This window comes from Perognathus longimembris, chromosome 1, assembly GCF_023159225.1.
Source record: "Perognathus longimembris pacificus isolate PPM17 chromosome 1, ASM2315922v1, whole genome shotgun sequence".
NCBI classification, from domain to species: Eukaryota; Metazoa; Chordata; class Mammalia; order Rodentia; family Heteromyidae; genus Perognathus; species Perognathus longimembris.
In genome coordinates this window covers 129,938,269-129,958,209 of record NC_063161.1, presented here as the reverse complement: position 1 = coordinate 129,958,209, position 19,941 = coordinate 129,938,269, and the positions used below count along the sequence as shown (strand labels likewise).

The following is a 19,941-nucleotide window of genomic DNA, read 5'->3' as shown; positions in this document are numbered from 1 at the left end:
AGAATCTGACCTCCAGATCAGCCCCTCCATCCTACCCAGTTAGCCTGAGCAAGCTCCAGCCCCAGCTGAGCAAAGCTGAGCTATACAGACAATGACAGGGACAATGACAGATAGACCAAAGAGCCAGAGGTCAGAGATGAATGTGAGGTCCATGGGGTAGAAAAAGGAACAAGCAAAGATGCTCCAGAGATTGAGGAGGGAGGAACTCCATAGTAGTCCTGCAGTGCCTGTCAGCTTCAGGGCTTGGAGGCTACATGGAGACAAGACAAGATTCAGGGAAGCAGTCTCAGACCTAGAAGACAAAAGCCTGTGACTCTTGGAGCATCCCATAGAGCTGCTCTGTGAAAATCAAACCCCTTGGGGTTAGAAAGTCCTCTAGAGAAGCAAGGGGACTGTTGTTTCTTAGATGCCTATCCAGATGGAAGTGACACGTCTGTGCTGCTGCAAGCAGGTGGCAGCTAGGAGGCCAGTTTGAGAAATTATCATGATATCATCTATACATCAGCCAGTACCCAAACCAAGCCTGGGCAAGCCTTCATGGCTATCTTTTTCTCTTCTCTGCTCCTATAGGCAGGTGTTCAAAACCTCAGGACCTCCAGAGTCGCAAGGGGTAGGAGGGAGAGGGATAGGTTTCAAGAACAGCTGCTATAGCTTGAAAGTTTGCCTCTGCTGCCTGAGGAGAAACTATTCATCCGTTCATGCATCCATGCATCCATTTACTCAGCTGTCTCTGCACTCATCAGACCTCCATCCATCCACCACTCACCTACCTGCTTCCCACCCATCCATCCATTAATCTAGCCATCAAGACAGACAGACAGACAGAATGTCTTGCACCATCCAGGCAGGGAACAAACATGTGTGTGAGGGGGTGTATGTTGCCTCAAATCTTCTTCAGTTTCCAGGAAAAACAAGAGGAGGTTTGCCTAACTGAGGAGCAGATACAAATCATCTGAACCCTGTTAGGAACACACAGGCAGAGTGAGGGTGGAGTCTTTTTTTGTTTGGGTTTTTTTTTTTTTTTTTTTTTTTTTTTTTTGGCCAGTCCTGGGCCTTGGACTCAGGGCCTGAGCACCATCCCTGGCTTCTTCCTGCTCAAGGCTAGCACTCTGCCACCTGAGCCACAGCGCCCCTTCTGGCCGTGTTCCATGTATGTGGTGCTGGGGAATCAAACCAAGAGCTTCATGTAGAGGAGGCAAACACTCTTGCCACTAGGCCATATTCCCAGCCCGAGGGAGTCTTTGGGTGATGTAACACCAGGACAGAAGCCTGGATGCAATCTCCATGCCACAGGGAGATTCACTAGCAGCCTGTCAAATGGCAGAAAAAAAAAAAAGCTTGATTTTTAGTTCTTCCAAATAAGAACTTGGCTTCCTGAATCTTTGGATCTTCACACTAAACCCCCAATATTTGTACAGGCTTTACCGAAGTCCAGCACATCAAGAAACTTTGTATTTCCTGGATCGCCAGGGGCCATTCTATGTGAACAAAAGAGGCTGAGATTCAGGAAGAGAGAAAATAAACCCAGTAATCCCAGCTACTCAGAAAGCAAAGGCAGGAGGATTAGGAGCTTAAAGGCAGGCCTAGAAAAGTGAGCAAGAACAAAAAGGAAAGGACTGGGAATGTAGCTGAAGGAGTAGAGAGTGCTCACGGAGACCCCGGGAGAGAGAAAAAGGGAGGGAGTCTGAGAAATATAGAATTTGGGGCAAGTCTAAGGAGATGAACACCCCACAGAGAGCTGGTACACAACCCTCCCCACCACCCCTTTTCCAGCCATTACTTTCCATCCTAGTTTTGTTCCTTCCTCTGTTTTCAACACAGGCATACCAAGTCCTCCAGGACACTGGATCTTATGCCCTTATCAACCCATCAATCTGAGGCTGGCCTCCTGCTCAGAGTCTCAGTCCTGTGACTCCATCTAATGAACATCTGCTTCCTGTTTATCTGATCAACTGACCTGTGTTTCATTTACCCTAAGCTTTACCTGCCTGCCTCTGAAAAGGACAGGACTGCTAGTTCTCTGCAGGGTAGCATGGGTACCTAGTTTGTTACCTGGCTCTATAAAGATACTTTCCACCCCAGAGTACATGGCACATAGTACAGGTTCAAGCCTATAGCTGAATGATACCTTTTACCCTGAAGCCCCTTAGCTAACATCCCTTCTTAGAGATGTCAACAGAGAGCTCCTAGGAGAAAGAAATGAGCCATGTTGAACTCAACTACCAACACTGCTTTGTGGTGGCTGACACACAACAAGCTCCAATACAGATTTGATTACGTTTTTTTTTTTTTAATTGAACAAAATATAGCCCTCTCCTACCATGCCATCGCTCATACCTGGAGCCCATCCAGTTCTCAAGACAGTTGGAACTGCCTCTCTTGCGTGGTTAAGGGTTTGGTGAGAGCCAGCTCCATGTGGTTTTAATCATGTTTTGATCATTTTATGTTCAATTTCTCGGCAAGCCCCCACCCCATGTCACCCTCTTCTAGCCTCCGGGAAATTCAGAAATAGCCCAAAAAATCTTGGAAAAAGTCTTACAAAGGAACAGGATTCTCATTGGGGGAGGGGGACTACCTCCAAGAGCCCCTCTGTAAAAATAAGCAAGCACCAGCTGGGTCCTGGTGGCTCACACCTGTAATCCTAGCTACTCAGGAGGCTGAAATCCAAAAATCACAGTTTGAAGCCAGCTCAGGCAGCAAAGTCCATGAGACTTTCATCCCCAATTAACCATCAAAAACCAGAAGTGGAACTGTGGCTCAAAGCTGTAGAGCACTAACCTGAGAAGAAAGGCTCAGGGACAGTGTCTAGGCCCTGAGTTCAAGCCCCACTATGGACAAAAGAGGAAGCAAGCACTTCTCTGGTCAGAGAACTTCCTCGATGGCCCCTAAGACTTTGTCCATGCGGAAGTATAGTACTAGCTCATTCATCGTGGCTTGAAGTGCTGTGACCATTCTCATGTTTTCAGCAAGACCATTTCCAACCTAGACAGTTAGGAAAATGGAAGCTGTGGGGTCCCTACTGGGTAGTTTAGCTCCAGAATGCATTCCCTAAGTGAAATGGAGAAGAGAGAAGCAGAGCCAGGTCTGAGGTGCTGATCATATGTAAGTCTCCTGGTTTTGAACACTACCATTGTATCCTCAAATAACCCTATGAGGTAGGTACCATCTGTACCATTTTATGTGTAAGGAAATTGAAACACAGTGTTCTCCCATGTCCATAAAACAAGCAAATGGCAAAGCTAGGATTAAATCCCAGGTCTGTCTGACCAGTAGTATTTGAACTGAAGGCCAGAGAACTAGAATTTCTAATTGAGATGGAAGAGAATAGGTTAAAAGGAAAAGCTGTTTAGAAGAAAAAAAGAAAAAAGATGGGTGTTGGTGGCTCACTCCTGTAATCCTAGTTACTCAGAAGGCTGGGATCTAAGGATCACACTCTGACCAGCCTGGGAAGGAAAGTTCCTGAGATTCTTATGTCTAGTTATCCACCAAAAAAATCCATGAGTAAAGCTGTAGTCCAAGTGGTAGAACACTAGCCTTGAGCATAAAAGCTCAGGGACAGTGTCCAGGCCCTGAGTTCAAGCCCCAGAACCTGCACAAAAAGAAAATAAAACAAAATTAGGGGAAGCTAGGAGACATAGGCAGAACCCCAGATCCAGCTTCCTCGGATTTCCACCAGAAAGGGAGCAAGATTTTCCAGAACCTCAAAGAGAAAGTCTGCTCAGGCCTCAGTTTTTTCAACAGCAGAGCATAGAGTGGGAGACCAGACCACCATACCCACCCAGTGCTCACTTCTGGGCGAGGATTAGAGGCCAGGATCTGGTGATGCTAAAAAGACAGGAGCATAGAAGGAAGGGCAGGGCTGGGATTCAGACGGTAGGCAGGGGTAGAGGCCAAACTAGGAGAGCTGTGGGCAGGTTTTCATATATACCATGGAGTATTACACAGACATAAAGAAAAATGAAACCATATCACTTGCAGGAAAATGGATGGAATTGGACATTGTCATGTTAAATAAGCCAAGCTCAAAAAAACAAATGTAACACATTTTCACTAATTTGTGGAAACTATACTTAAAGGACATACCTATTCATAGATATATCTATCTACATCTATCTATTATATATGTATGTATGTATACATATAATATGGTGATATATAGATATTCATATACATATAAATAGATCATATAGAAGAGATATCAGTCTGTCCATATATAAAGATACATATATCTATATAGACAGAAATACATATATTCATACACACATATATATGTGTATATATTGCATGTTATAAATCCATGTATACTGTACACATACATGTACATATACATGTATATCTGTGCATCTATATATAGTATGATTCTAACTGTGTTTAGGACTTTAGGGGAAAAAGAGAAAAGAAAGAGAGGTGAAAGGCAACTTTTTTTTTTTTTTTGCCATTCCTGGGGCTTGAACTCAGGGCATGGGTACTGTCCCTGAGCTTCTTTTGTTCAAGGTTAGCACTCTACCGCTTGAGCATAGTGCCACTTCAGGCTTTTTCTGTATATGTGGTACTGAGGAATGGAACCCCGGGCTTCATGCATACTAGGCATTCACTCTACCATTTTAAGCCATTTCCCCCAGCCAGCAAATAATTGTTAAGAGCACTGCAACTATATATAAAGATGACATAAGAAATCTTTTTTTTGGGGGGGGGGTGTCAGTTGTGGAGCTTGAACTCAGGACCTGAGCACTGTCCCTGAGCTTTTATGCTCACGGCTAGCAACCTACAGCTCTACATCCAGTTTTCTGGTGGTTAATTGGAGATAAGAGTCTCACAGACTTTTCTCTTCAGGCTGGCTTTGAATCGTGATCCTCAGATCTCTACCTCCTAAGTAGCTAGGATTACAGGTATAAGCCACTAGTACAAGGCATAAGGAATCTTACTGAAAGCTGTTGATCAGAGGCTTGGAGGGATGGGGAAATAAAAAACAATAAAGAAGGTTCATCTTTTAAAATATATGTAGAGGTGAAATACTCTGGTAAAACTAAAAAGAATATAAATTACAGGAACATATCAGCAGCAGATGGAAGGGCAAATGAGGATAAATACGGTCAAAGTAGATTACTTGTATATATGAAAATAGAATGATAACAATGAAACCTCTGGAAATTGTTTTAGAAGTAGAGTGAGAATGATGGAGGGTATGAGTTTGATCGTGCATGTCACAATAAAATTTCCCTTTGTACAACTAATGTATGCTAATAAAAATCATAAAAATAAATAAAAATTCATCACTCTCTTAAAGAAAGAAAAGAATCCTCCCCAAAAGAAAGTCAGTCTTTCCTATCAAGGCTCCTTCTAACTTTAAAGTTCATCCCTGGACAGAACATCCTAATATCTACTGTGTCCTCATGGCTTACAGCACTGTTCATGTCAAGCCACCCCTGTTGCTCAAAGGTCACCATTCCTCTCAGGAAATTCTGTCACTGACAAAAGCCTGTTAAGAGAGGGCAGCAGCACTGCACAATGCCAGGGACCACATTCTCTCTGCACAGCTCCCACGTGAGTGCTGAGTGTCAGAATATGGCACTGTATATTAGTGTAGTGCCTCTTGTCCTCTCAGGACTACCATCACACAGGGCTGGGTTCCTGCCCTGGGAACCCTCCCCCTTTTTTTTGCCAGTCCTGGGGCTTGGACTGAGGGCCTGAGCACTGTCCCTGGCTTCTTTTTGCTCAAGGCTAGCACTCTGCCACCTGAACCACAGCACCACTTCTGGCTGTTTTCTGTATATGTGGTGCTGGGGAATCAAACCCAGGGCTTCAATGTATGCCAGGCAAGCACTCTTGCCACTAGGCCATTCTCCCAGCCCCTGGCAAAACCCTTTGTGATTAAAGGATGCTTCATCACTGCTGAAACCCAGAACATTTATTCAAACCAGCTTGTTCTAGGCATTGATGACCCAACAGTGAACAAGTTTAATATGGTCTTGGGCTTCGTGGAGCTCCTTCTCTTAAAAAGGCAGATAAATGGCTGGGCACCAGTGACTCACATCTGTAATCCTAGCTACTCAAGAAGTTGAGATCGGTGGGCTGGGAATATGGCCTAGTGGCAAGAGTGCTTGCCTCATATACATGAAGCCCTGGGTTCGATTCCTCAGCACCACATATATAGAAAAGACCAGAAGAGGGGCTGTGGCTCAAGTGGTAGAGTGCTAGCCTTGAGCAAAAAGAAGCCAGGGACAGTGCTCAGACCCTGAGTCCAAGCCCAATGACTGTCCAAAAAAGAAGAAGAAGAAGTTGAGATCTGAGGATTATGGTTCCAAGTCAGGCAGGAAAGTCTGTAAGATTCTTATCTCCAATAAACTACCAAAACAGCTGGAAGAGGAGCTGTGTCTCAAGTGGTAGAGAGTTAGTCTTGAGCAAAAGTAGCTCAGAGACAGCATCCAGGCTCTGAGTTTAAGCCCCAGAATGGGGGAGGAGGGAGAAAAGCAGATAAATATGTCAAACAAGATTTTTAGCTGCAGCCACTGAAACCCATTGACTGGGTTAAACAAAAACTGGATATGTATTTTAAAAGTCCCTATGGAGCCAGGCACCAGCAACTAGCTACTCAGGAGAATGAGATCTGAGGATCAAGGTTCAAAGCCAGCTCAGGCAAAAAAGTGAAACTCTTATCTCCAATTAACTGCCCCAAAAGCCAGAAGTGGAGCTGTAGCTCAAGTGATAGAGTGCTAGCCTTGAGCAAAAGAAAAAAGCTCATAGGCACTGAGTTCAAGCGCTGGAGGTACAAGTTGTAGAGGATCTGCCTCACAAGCACAAGGCCCTAAATTATGGGGAATTAGAGAGGATGCTGGACTCAATGCCTCTACCACTTGTAGAAAACAGCAAGAATGAGGGAGCCTAAGAAACTAGCCAAAGAAAATAAATACAGTAGAGCCAAGACAATACAAATAGCTCTCCAAGACAAACTGGTGGCACTTCCCCCCCCCCCGCCCCCAACACACACACATCAAGGACTATCAGCTGGACTGTTCTTATGCCCACACAACTGGAGCATCAGCTCAGCATTCCACATCTTAGAGGGGCTTGCTCTGGCCCTTCTCCAATTCTATCTCTAGACCTAGGACAAATTATCCCCAAAGAAAATGGGACATACGCACTCAGAGCTTACATTTCTCCTTCTTGACCATTATTCAAAGGTTGAAACCCAGGGACTTTCCTACGAAGTAGAAACAGCATCTAGTGTCTATGAGGACCCCTCTCTTAGATCTGTTCTTCCTATGATGGACTGTGTAATTGATAGACTAGGCCCGAAGGATGGCCAAGAAGTAGCTATTTGTAAGGAGCATGTACTATGGAATGGGGTGTTTTTCACTCAGGCATGTGAGATTCCCCAGAGTACAAGATAGGAGTGAGGGAAGGCAGAAAACAAGAGGGGAAGGGAACTTGGCTCTTCCCTTACTACCTGAAATGACTTGAATAAGATTGCCTTTATTTTTTTTTTGTTTGTTTGTTGTTTGGTGGTGGTGGTGGTCATGGGGTTTTGAACTCAAGGCCTGCTGTCCCTGGGCATTTTTGCTCAAGGCTAGCACTCTACCACTTTGAGCCACAGTGCCATTTCTGGTTTTCTGGTGGTTAACTGGAGATAAGAGTCTCAAGGACTTTCCTGCCTGGGCTGGCTTTGAACTCGATCCTCAGATCTCAGCCTCCTGAGTAGCTAGGATTACAGGTGTCTGGCCTTATTGTTTCATAGAGGAAACTCATGTTGGAATTTAATCCTTATTGTGAGATAAGAATGTAGTTCAACTAGGTGCTTAGATCTCTGGAAGGTGGTGAGGATGAGATAAGGTCCACCTCAGAGTAAAGCCCTTGATTAAATTATGGTGGCTTTATGACAGAGGCCCTGCATCACTTTAGAACATTGGAAGTCAGAAAGCCCAGATCAGATTTGGACTTTCAACCTTAGATCAGAACCATGAACCAAAATAACTCTCTTTATTTATAACTATGTGGTATTGTTTTTTATAACCTATGTGTGGTATTGTTATCAACAACAACAAAAAAAAGGACTAAGAGTTGACCTCCTTTTATCAAGGAATACAAGAATTCCAAAATAAGCCTGGCTTTTCAAGTTTTATTATTGTTATCAGTACTGGATTTGAACTAGGACCTTATGCTTGCTAAACAAGTGTTCGTTCACTTGAGCCATTCACTCACAAGTTATTTTAAGGGTATATTTTTCTTTCTTTTTTTTTTTTTCCTTTGCCAGTCCTGGGCCTTGGACTCAGGGCCTGAGCACTGTCCCTGGCTTCTTTTTGCTCAAGGCCAGCACTCTACCACTTGAGCCACAGCGCCACTTCTGGCTGCTTTCCATATATGTGGTGCTGAGGAATCGAACCCAGGGCTTCATGTATATGAGGCAAGCACTCTTTCCACTAGGCCATATTCCCAGCCCCAAGGGTATGTTTCTAAAGACAGAAACATATACATATTTTTATTTGACAACTTATTACCTTTATTTGTAACTTTTCTTAATTTTTATTATTATTAAAAAGGTGATATACAGGGGCTGGGAATATGGCCTAGTGGCAAGAGAGCTTGCCTCATATACATGAAGCCCTGGGTTCAATCCTCCAACACCACATATATAGAAAACGGCCAGAAGTGGCACTGTGGCTCAAGTGGCAGAGTGCTAGCCTTGAGCAAAAACAGAAGCCAGGGACAGTACTCAGGCCCTGAGTCCAAGGCCCAGGACTGGCAAAAAAAAAAAAAAAAAAAAAAAGGTGATATATATATAGGGGTCAGAGTTACATAAATCAGGTAAAGAGTACATTTCTTTTTGGACAATGCAATATGTAATTTTTATTTTATTTTTTAAGGTCTCCCAATATTGTTGTCCATAGACTGTACCATGGGGAAAGTACTAAGGCTTTTAAAAACTCAGAGGAAAATTACTGAGGAAAAATCTTGAGGACAACACACAAACCCAGGGTTCAAGCTCCAGGACCAAAAAAATGAACAAGCTTAGGGGGCTAGGATTGTGGCTTAGTGGTAGTGTTATGGGGTTTGAGGGAGGAGATTCCACGTCCCTCCAAGAGTCCACCACTCAGAGACAGTCTCAAGTAAAAAGATGGATTTATTGGGGAAGCAAAAAGCGAACTGACTGGTCAGGGATGCAGCTGAAACTGAGACCCCTAACAGTCCTCAAGCTGAGGTTTATAAAGGTAAAAGGGTAGCATAGATGTAGGAGGCTGACACAGGGGGTAGAGCAAACAACAAAGTTAAGCAAGCCATTTACAGAACCAGAATTTTGCGGTCAGGTAGACCTAATATTTAACTTCATTTTAACATTTTCTACCATGTTTCCCTAATCAAGATGAAGTCAGCTCTACTTCCTGCAGTAGAGTGTTTGCTTAGCATGCACAAAATCCTGGATTTGATTCCTTAGCACTACGTAAACAGAAAACGCTGGAAGTGGTGTTGCGGCTCAAGTGGTAGAGTGCTATCCTTGAGCAAAAAGAAGCTCAGGAACAGTGCTCAGGCCCTGAGGTCAAGCCCCATGACTGGCAAAAAAAAAAAAAAAAGAAATATGGCTCATTTCCCAAGAAGGACCACAGGTCTATGGGAAAAGACCAGCCACAAATTGGATCAGTTTGTGTCTGATGTGGCAAAGCCAAGCAACTGAACGATTCAGTTGCCTCCTCCCAAGGAATTCAAGTACACAGCTTAGAACTCCAGGCTCATCAAGATGGCTGCTAAAAAATGCAGCTATGTTCTGGAGATATAAATTATGTAAATAAAAGTTATTTCATGCTACCACATACAAATAAAGTAGGCTATAGCCGTGCCAGATGACATCATCACAGTGGCTGGGTGGTGGATGACAAGAAGGAGGAGGTGGTGGCCACTAAAGTCAAGCCTAAAGTCTGACTAAAGTCAGAAGCCAGCCAGGCTAGTTGAAACAGGAACAAAAATGGAACCAGAGGAGAAGTTTAGAAGAAAGTGGTAGAAAAATGTCCATATATCAGAATAAAATGGGTCCAGATTGAGGAGGCTCAAAAAAAGAAGTCATGCTGCAGAGTAATTAACAGGAGTTCCTAGAATGGGCATTCCAGCAGTACCAAAGGGGACCTCTGACCACTAACCAAAGCAGCCAAATGAACCCACTGAGGTACAAGGAAGACTACCTTGCTAGGTCCATGTTGCAGATTGAACTGGTCCAAAAGGAAAAGGAAGCTAAAGCTGACTGTTGTAGATTTATGTTCCAAAATGAGCATTTCAAAACCCCCATGCAGAAACTTGCATTTTATACTTCAGTGTTTCTATACTGCACATGCCTTAGTGTTTAAAAAAAAAAAAAGTAATGAGGCTGGGCACCAGTGGCTCACATCTATAATCCTAGCTACTCAGGAGGCTCAGATCATGCAGTTCGTAGCCCATGAGACTCCAAGTCTGAAATAACCAGCAAAAAGCAGGGCTGGAGAACTGGCTCAAGTGGTAGAACACCAGCCAAGTAAGCAAACCCTGTAAGTAAGTAAGCAAGTACAAAGCTCTGAAAAAATAACTAAATAACTAAAGCAAAAAAGGGCTGAGAATATGACTCGAGTGGCATAGCCTATCTAGAACGCACAGATACTTAGTTCAAACCCCAGTATCATCAAAAAAAGAAAAGAAAAGCTGGGTGCTGGTGGCTCATGTCCATAATCCTGTCTACTCAGGAGGCTGAGATCTGAAGATTGTGGCTCAAAGCCACCCTGGGCTATGAGATTCTTTTTGTTTGTTTGTTTTTGTTTTTGTTTTTGTTTTTTTTGCCAGTCCTGGGGACTGGGACTCAGGGCCTGAGCACTGTCTCTGGCTTCTTTTTTACTCAAGGCTAGCACTCTACCACTTGAGCCACAGAGCCACTTCTGGCTTTTTCTGTGTATGTGGTACTGAGGAATCAAACCCAGGGCTTCATGCATGCTAGGCAAGCACTCTACCACTAAGCCACATTCCCAGCCCAGCTATGAGATTCTTTGTTTGTTTTTGTTTTTGTTGCCAGTCCTGGGGCTTAAACTCAGGGCCTGAGCACTGTCCCTGGCTTCTTTTTGCTCAAGGCTAACACTCTGCCACTTGAGCCACAGCCCCTCTTCTGGTCTTTTCTATATATGTGGTGCTGAGGAATCAAGCCCAGGGCTTCATGTATACAAGGCGAGCACTTTACCACTAGGTCATATTCTCAGCCCTTGGCTATGAGATTCGTATCTCCAGTTAACCATCAGAAAACCAGAAGTGATGCTGTGGCTCCAAGAACTAGAGCATTTGCTTTGAGTGAAAGAGCTCAGGGACAGTGCCCAGGCCCTGAGTTCAAGCCTCATGACAAAACAAAACAAAACAACCACCAATGTGCCTTCTCCAGTACTATATTCTCTCCCTCCCCACCCCACCCCCCCCCCAGCCCCAGCAACGAAAAGTAGACTGCCTAGGAAAGGTCTCTGAGGAAATCACATTTAAGATAGCCATTCAAGAAAAATGACCAAGTCAGATATCACATTTAAACTAAAAGAGAAGAAACTAACCATTCAAGAAAAATGACCAAGTCAGATGTAGTGATGCATGCCTATAATCCCAAGAGAGGCTGAGTCAGTGGGATCTTGAGTTCAAGGTCAGCCTGAGTTACATGTGTGTTCAAGTCCATCTTGAACTACAAGGTAAAACCTTATCTAAGAAAGAGGGTAGGGGACGGGGAGAATGACCAGTGCGGCTGGAGCAGAGTGGACAAAGGAGATATAAGGCAAAGCAGGACAAGGAGTTAAAAGTCACATGATCCACGTCTTTGCAGACCATGGGAAGGCATGAGGATTTTGTTCTAAGTGTTGTGAAAGATTTTAGTCCACAAGCAACAAAATCTCATTTAGTTTCAAAAGACCCTCTTAGTAGTATGGAAAGGCAATCAGAGAAAAGAGTGACAAAGTCAGTACAGTCTTCTAGGAGTCTTGGATAGAGCTGACACTGGTCTAATCCACGTGGTGACAATTGGAATACAAGAGTAGTGATTCTAGACATAGTTATGAAACAAAATGACAGATGGAACTGATAGATTGTATTTGAGGCATAAGAGAAAGGGAAAAACCAAGCATGACACCAGGCTTCAGGCCTGCAGGTCTGAGCAACTGAAGGGATAGAGATTCTCAAGAAATGGGTGACTGAGAGGGAGGTGTTGGGAATCCAGAGTTTGGTTTAGGAGTTAGATGCCCGTGAGACAGCTGAGAAGAAGTTCCAAATAGGCAGTTGTCTCCCTAGCCTAGAACCAAGAAGTAGACTGGTACATCAACCCTGCCTCCTCCATTTGCTTCTCTCATTCTTTTGCTACCAAGTCATGAGTTTCCTGCCTCTTTAATGTCTGTGCAGCTTCCTTGGCCCCACTGCTAAAGCACAGCCCCTTTCTCAGCTTCCCTCCTCAGCATAACTGCAACACAGCAATTCCCACATAAAAGCCTAACAGTCCAGTACTCAACTGTGTAGAGGACTACAGATTGGCTAGGCCAATCTGGATGTATCATCTCGGGACTACAAGCGAGAGCTGGGCTAACCATCCCTACTTCTCTCTCCTCAGGAGTCTGAGCAGAAATAAGTCCTTCACCCCATTCTGCCCTGCCTCACTCGTCCCCCAGTGCTCGCATATAGCCTCCCACCTCCAGCCCTTTCCCTGCTCATCTACACTAGGTTAGTGACCACAGACCTCTACAGCCCTCCTCCAAGTCTTTGTGTTTTGCTGATCATTCATCTTTCTCAAGGTCCTGCAAGTGCCCCTCATCATGTAGCTCCCCTGCCTCCTTCTGACCTGTCCCCCTAGAGGCCCTTGTTTTATCCTTCCTTTTTTCTTTCTCTGTGTGTGTCTGTCTGTGTCTGTGTTTGTGTCTGTGTCCGTGTGCTCATGCTGGTATTTGGGGGCCTTACACTCTTGCTTAGGTTTTTTTGTTCAAGGCTGACATTCTTGAGCCATATCTCTACTTCTGGCTTTTTGCTGGTTAACTGGGGATAAGAGTCTCTCTGATTTAGCCACCTAAGCTGGCTTTAAACCACTATCCTCAGATCTCAGCCTCCTGGGTGGCTAGGACTATAGGTATGAGCCACCTGCACCCAGCTCAGACCCTTGTTTTCTGAGTTTCTCCCAAGCAAACATAGCTCAAGCCTCCTGGAGCAGAATGGCCCAAATAAGTGAATGAAGGGGAGGGCTCTTCAGGAATTCTTTAAGAAATCACAGAATAACTCCTGGCATTGGGGTTACTTCAAGCTTCTGAGGATAGGAGGCAGGGACGTGGGGGGGGGGCAGTCAGGGGGGGCATTGCGCTATTGCTCAAGATTTCCTCCATGGCTTCTGGAAGTTTATACAATGCTCCAACCACACTCGGGGGCTGCAGGGCCAAGTTCCCCAACCCCCTGGCTGAGCCAAGACCCTCTGTACATGGACAGAAGATAAGGAGCAGGATGGGAAGTGATACAGACCCCCTTCCCAGGATCAGGGACTTTCAGAAGCTGAGTCATTTCTTGCTCATTTCCAGCTCCTTTCTGGAACAAGACATCCTGGCCTGTTGAGACTGCTATCCTGATTTCCACAGGCCAGAAACTAGATACCCCATTTTGCCTACATACTAGACGCCCTCTGCAGGCCCCATGAGGTTGAGGTCTCAGGCCATGTCTGCTGTTCCTTAAGCATAGGATGCCCCCTGCAGATCCTGTGAGGTTAAGTGCCACAACAATTTTAAAAGCCTCCGGTTAGCAAAACAAGCCAGATACAGAAAGACAAATAGCACATGCTCTCATTCTAGCATGGGGTCAATAAATCAATTGTATAGAAATACAAAATGGAGTGGTAAGCACTAGAGACAGGGAGGGAACAGAGAGGGAGAGCAGGAGAGAAATTAGGAGGAATTTTTAGGGACAGGGAAGGAAGGTGCTGGGGGAAAGGTGGCGTGGGGAGAGAGATCCTGGAGAAGAATAGATAGACTTGATCAATTCCCAATGCATATATGTATGGAAAAATCACTGAACACCATTAATCCATTCAATTAATATGTGCACATTTAAGAAGAAAAACCCCAATAGAGGGTATTATAATTAAAATATAGTATGTACATGTCTGAAATACTACGGTGAAACCCTTTGGTACAATGAATATATGCTTTTATAATATATTTACGTATTTTATATTAATAACAGAATTTAAAATGATAAATTACAACGAAAGTCAAACAGGCTCTATTGGGAGTGGGGATCAATAGGAGGGAGGAATTAATACTTTTAGATTATCTTATATATAGTTATGAAAATTGAACAACTAAACCAGTTGAAATTATTTTAAGAAAGGAGGGAAGGGAATTGGAGAGGGGGAAAGGTGGGAGAAAAGTGAGGGAGGAGGTAACAAGTTTGATAAGAAATGTACTCACTGCCTTACATATGAAACTGTAACCCCTCTGTACAGCACTTTGACAATAAATAAGTAAATAATAAAATTTTGAAAAGAAAGGGGGACAAGGAATAAGAGACTGATAGAGGGGAGAGAGTTTGCTCTGATACATTATATTCATGTATGGAAATGTCACAGTGAAGTACCCATCCTTGTATACAGATAATGTATGTTAATACAAAATCTTAAAAAGAAGGAAGAGGCAAAAAGAACAAACACACAGAAGTCTACAAGTGACCTGTGCATATTCCATAAATAGCATACAATAAACTGCACAATCACTCACAGGGGAATACCACAGACATTTCAGTATATAACCACAATATGCTTAAAGACACAAGACAGAGATACATACACAATCACCACACACACACACATACACACACAATCATGGGCACATGTACACACAAATACATAAGGACAAAGGACAAATATCTTTTCCTAGAGAGAAGAATTGGAAGAAATAGACTGAGAAGCTGCTTGGAAAGTAGGATGAAATACTGAGGAGACAATGAAAGCAAGTAGTTTAATGGGACCATTTTACTGGACAGCTCTTCTAGTGCTGGGCACGAGACTGGTTTTAGATTTAGAACAATTCTTTTTTTTTGCCAGTCCTGGGCTTGGACTCAGGGCCTGAGCACTGTCTCTGGCTTCTTATTGCTCAAGGCTAGAGCACTCTGCCACTTGAGCCACAGTGCCACTTCTGGCCATTTTCTCTAAATGTGGTTCTGGGGAATCGAACCCAGGGCTTCATGTATACAAGGCAAGCACTCTTGCCACTAGGCCATATTCCCAGCCCCCTAGATTTGGAACAATTTAAATAAGCATTAGCATACAAACGCAAAGTATGATGGTACATACTTACAATCCCAGCACTCATGAGGCTAAGGCAGAAAGACACTCATGTCCTCATGTCTTTCTCTGGTTTGCTTCCTAGCTACCATGAAGTGAGCAGCGTTGCTCCATCACATAATCCCCACCATGATAATCTGCCTCATCAGTATTCCAAAACACTGTGTCAACTGACCATGGACTGAAACTGTAATGGGACAGACAACTAAATATGTTCACTATGTTAGTTTTCAGTCCAATAACTAACTCATGGTTGCTTGATTTCACTTACAGAAGTTTTCAAAAGACTTTTGTGTTTTTCTTTTCTTATAATCACCTCCTCCATTTCTCCCAGGAAAGGGAATTCAAAAAGTATCTTTACAGCCAAGCACCAGTGAGTCATACCTGTGAATCCCAGCTATTCAGGAGGCTGAGGATCAAAGTTCAAAGCCAGCCAGGGCAGAAAAGTCAGTAAAATTCTTATTTCCAACTAACCTCCAAAAAGCTGGAAGTGAAACTGTGGCTCAAGTGGTAGAGCACTAGCATAATAGCACAGAGACAGTGCCCAGGCCCTAAGTTCAAGCCCCAGGACCAGCACACACAAAAACACAAGAAAAATCATTTCAGCTCCAGGCAATGCAATCATTCTTCCTCTCATCTAGCCACAGGAAAGATGAAACATGCAAAACAGCAGGAGATATGGCTCTGGAGGGTAACACCAACACATCAGAAAAAAAAAAAAAGCCAGCCTAAAACCCCATCGGGTCTAAAGTCATGCCTCAAGCCTTACATCAGAAGCACATGATGCTGAGCTTTCCTTTCAAAGTCCATCCTCCCCACTACCTCTACAGGACTGTACTTTTTAAAAGAAAATACAAGTTTATATGGTCCTAATTTTACTTGATAAAATAAATAAACTTTTACTTCATTTTCTTCAAAAATCCTGCCCTCACTATATGTGAATTGGCATTGAGTTCAAGGGATCAAATTTCTGGTATTAAAACCCCTGAAACAATAAGCCAAATCCTTCCTCTAAGTTTTCTCGGGTATGTTGTTCTAATAGTGGAAAGCTAATATACTTCCTTTTTTGTCCAAACTCTTTTGCCACTAGGAAGCCCCTCAACAGGTTCCCAGATGTGGTCTCTTAACTTGTATCCTTCATACTCAAGCCTTCAAGAAAGCTGAGTTCCAAGATTCCATGTGATATACTTCCCCCCTGATTCACTACCCTGAAAGGGCTAGTCCTGCATGTCCTCAGACCAACTGAGTGGAACATATCATTAGGAGATTAAAGTATGCTCTACTAAGGCAAGCCTAACACTCTAGATCTGCTTCTACCCTTCAAGTCATCCAAGATTCCAACTCATGGCCCTACCTTTTCTTCCTTCCTCAGAAGCTCAACACTTGGCCTGTGGCACCACCAGAGTAGGTACTGGGTGAATAAAGAGCTGTGAATCACCCTAGCCTGGGGAACTTTGCTCTAAATCAGACCTGAGGAGGCTAGGATAGGCCTGGAGTGTCAACATGATTGTGAGGTTGAGTGAAGGCAAGTGTGGCAACAGCACAGTCTCCTCACATCCAGACTGCAGTGCTGGGCTGGGAACATGGCCTAGTGGCAAAAGTGCTTGACTCAGACTGCAGTGCTTCCAACTAAGCCACCTTTCACTCACAGATCTGTCTGTCTGTTGTTAAAGCTGGGGAAGATAAATATAAGAGGAGGACGGCATGAGGGACCAAACAAGCTATCCACTTTTCCCACTTTTTGTGTGTGTGTGCATGCGCACACGTTTACGCACACATGTGGCACGTATACATGTGCACATGAATGCACATTGTACTGAGGCTTGAACTCAGTACCAACCAATAACGTCCTTTGGCTTTTCCACTCAAGGCTAGCACTCTACCATTTGAACGGCAGTTCCACTTGTGGCTTTTGGTGGTTAACTGGAGATAGGAGGCTCATGGACTTTCCTGCCTAGGCTGGTTTCAAACCTCTATCCTCAGATATCAGCCTCCTGAGTAGCTAGGATTACAGGCCTGAGCCACACCCAGACTCATCTCACTTATTTCTGATCTCTCTCATTCATATTGTCAGTCCAGGCTCTCTTCTCACCCTTCTCCCCAGACCAATTCTGGCTGAGTATTTTGGGCCTTGGCTGGAACTGTTATTTCCAACACACTGGACTTGGTTACAGGTCCCTTTTTGGCTCTGATGCAGTACCCACTACCTCACCTTGCCAGTCTCCTCCATTTATTGTAATATTCTGCCTGCCATTCTCTCCTATGCATACCCCACATGATAGGCTGAAAATGGAGACCATGCCTGTCTTTTTTACCACTACATCCTCACATCTAGCACAGTACTTGGCATGTTGTACTCAGTAAATAGTTACTGGTTGAGTGACTATAAAAAATAAAAATTACAGGAATATCAGTCTTTTTGGCCAGTAGGTGACTTGGCCAAGGCCACACAAGAAGAATTTCCATAGCCTAGCCTCTCCAGGCTGGGTTCTCTTTAAGGGCCCATTCCTTCTCAACCCAGAGTCATAGAAAGGTAAGAAAGGCAATTGGCAGGGCAGATACAGGAAAGAATGTTTAGGTGGGAAAACAGTGCTGGAGTGTTGCAAGGCACTTATGTTGCTGCCTGTTTCTGAGGCCTCCGTCTGCAAGGGGTAGTACCAAAATCTCTTTATCCCTATAAAATAGTATATTATACCCCGCCCCCAGCTTCGATAAACCGTGACTCCTCCTCCCCACCAGTGACAAGGCCTGACTCCACGACTGGGGGCCCAGACGCTTTGACTCCGCCTCTACGGGGGAGACTTTCTGGCTCCGCCCTTTCCGGGTGATAGGTAAGCCCCACCCCTAGAGTGCGAAGGTATCCCTGTGACGTAATGACAACAATCCGTTTCCGGGGTGGAGCCAGGGAGGGCGGGAGTTTAGGCTGCGCCGACCCCTCAGCCCCCCTCCAGGTGATCCCAGCTCCTGGAGATCCTCACCCAGAACCCCAGATTTCCCAGCCCCACGGCCGCCACGTCTCCCGGCTTGACCTCCTACGTGTCCCCGGCCCCCGAGATACCCTTTCTCCCAACGCTTTAAATTCTAGTGCCTCACAAATCTCTCGTCCCGTTCTATCCCGCTGTGGCAATTGGCTTCCGGAGGGGCCCTGGCTCAGAGAACTATTCAACCCTGTCCTGAGAATGACGGAGAACGAAACGGGTCTGGGGCGATATACTTAATCCAGTCATGCTACTCCCCAGGAGACGTTCGGAGCCCGGGACATGTCGGGATTGAGGAGATACGAAGTGGCGCTGGAGGCGGAGGAGGAGTGAGTGGAGGCGGACGCGCGGAGGAGGGACCCGGCGGCTCAGGGGGGCGGGGGAGGGGGGGGAGGAGGGTGCGCGCTGTCGGGCCGGGCGGGCGGGGCGGCGCCCGGGAGGGCGTGGGTGACAGAGAGGCCCGCCTTCGAGGGGGCGGGGCCCCTCCTCGTGGGCAAGCCGTCAGGGGGCGGGGTCTGTGGGGGTCATCCTCGCCCCTCCCGGGGTCATCCCCGCCCCTCCCGGCGCCCGGCCCGGCTCTGCCTTCTCTCCGTAGGATCTACTGGGGCTGCTTCTACTTTTTCCCCTGGCTGCGAATGTGGCGCCGAGATCGGAGGTGAGGGGGTTGCGATCACAGGGGCCTGTCCTGGGCATGGACGAGACTTAGTCCCCGAGGACGGATCAGAGGGGAGGGGTGGGCGGAGGATCCAGGGGCTAGCCGCAACGCCTCACGGAGTTATCCGGTCACCCTATAGCTCGGCGCATCCCCGGCAACCGAAGCTGGAACCTCTTCGGGGCCTGATGAGCTGTCTGTCGAGCGGCCTGGGCCCTGCTCCCCAGCGTTCAGGTCGTGGCCTCCTCTGCCGCACCCCTACCACCGCTGCCCAGCCAGGCGGTGCATTAAAGATTTAAAGCGAAGCCTACCCACCACACTGCCTTCCTGACTCCGCTGCCGCGGCCTCCACTCGAGCTGGGAACCCCTCTCCGTATCCGCTGTTTTCTTACCCCCTTGGCTTCTTTCCCTTTTAGTCAAGGCCCCAATTAAGACTAAGGGCTCCACATCAGTGTCAGGCTTCTTGTTACTGTGAGTGACTGCTTCTCCGTGACATCCCCTTAAAAAATACCCTTCACTGGTAGTAGCCTGTATGGTAAGAACTAAATAATCTTGGCCTGATCTACCTCTCCACCTTATTCCCATACTGGTATGTTTGTTCCCATAATCCCAGCTATGTTACCATCTTCCTCCTGGCCAGAACTTTGCCCAGCTATGAAGAATCTTCTCTTCCTGGGAGTGGATCTAAAACATTTTAACCCAGGATTGTAGAGAGTAGTCAGTGAGAGGAGGAAATTCCTTAAAGTTGAGCCCAGTAACCTGCCTCCGGAGAATGATGAAGGGTGAGGATGTTTCCTACAGTTAATATCCTCACCTGATCCCAGTTTTTGAGACAGTTGGCATCAGCCCACCTAGCAGTTCTTGCTACTTCCCTATGAAAGTCCAAGCATCATTACTCCCTGCCATCCCTTTATTTCTCACCACCCAACCAGTCTGAGCCCCAATAACTCCTAAAGTGGTGAGAGACCAGAACTGCTTTATGGGCCTGCTTTCAGTTACAGACCAGATCCAGCACCAGAAAGGGCACT

At 45.5% G+C, this 19,941-nt stretch overlaps 1 protein-coding gene across 1 annotated transcript; it reads left to right on the top strand.

Moving 5' to 3' along the window:
• Window positions 1–18,153: 18,153 nt before the first annotated feature.
• LOC125366664 lies at window positions 18,154–19,414 on the top strand. The gene is made up of 4 exons (XM_048367387.1): window positions 18,154–18,234; window positions 18,523–18,590; window positions 18,857–18,916; window positions 19,056–19,414. The coding sequence occupies exons 1-4, from the start codon at window positions 18,157–18,159 to the stop codon at window positions 19,210–19,212; spliced, it is 363 nt and encodes a 120-aa protein (XP_048223344.1). The 5' UTR covers window positions 18,154–18,156; the 3' UTR covers window positions 19,213–19,414.
• The last annotated feature ends 527 nt before the right edge of the window (window positions 19,415–19,941 follow it).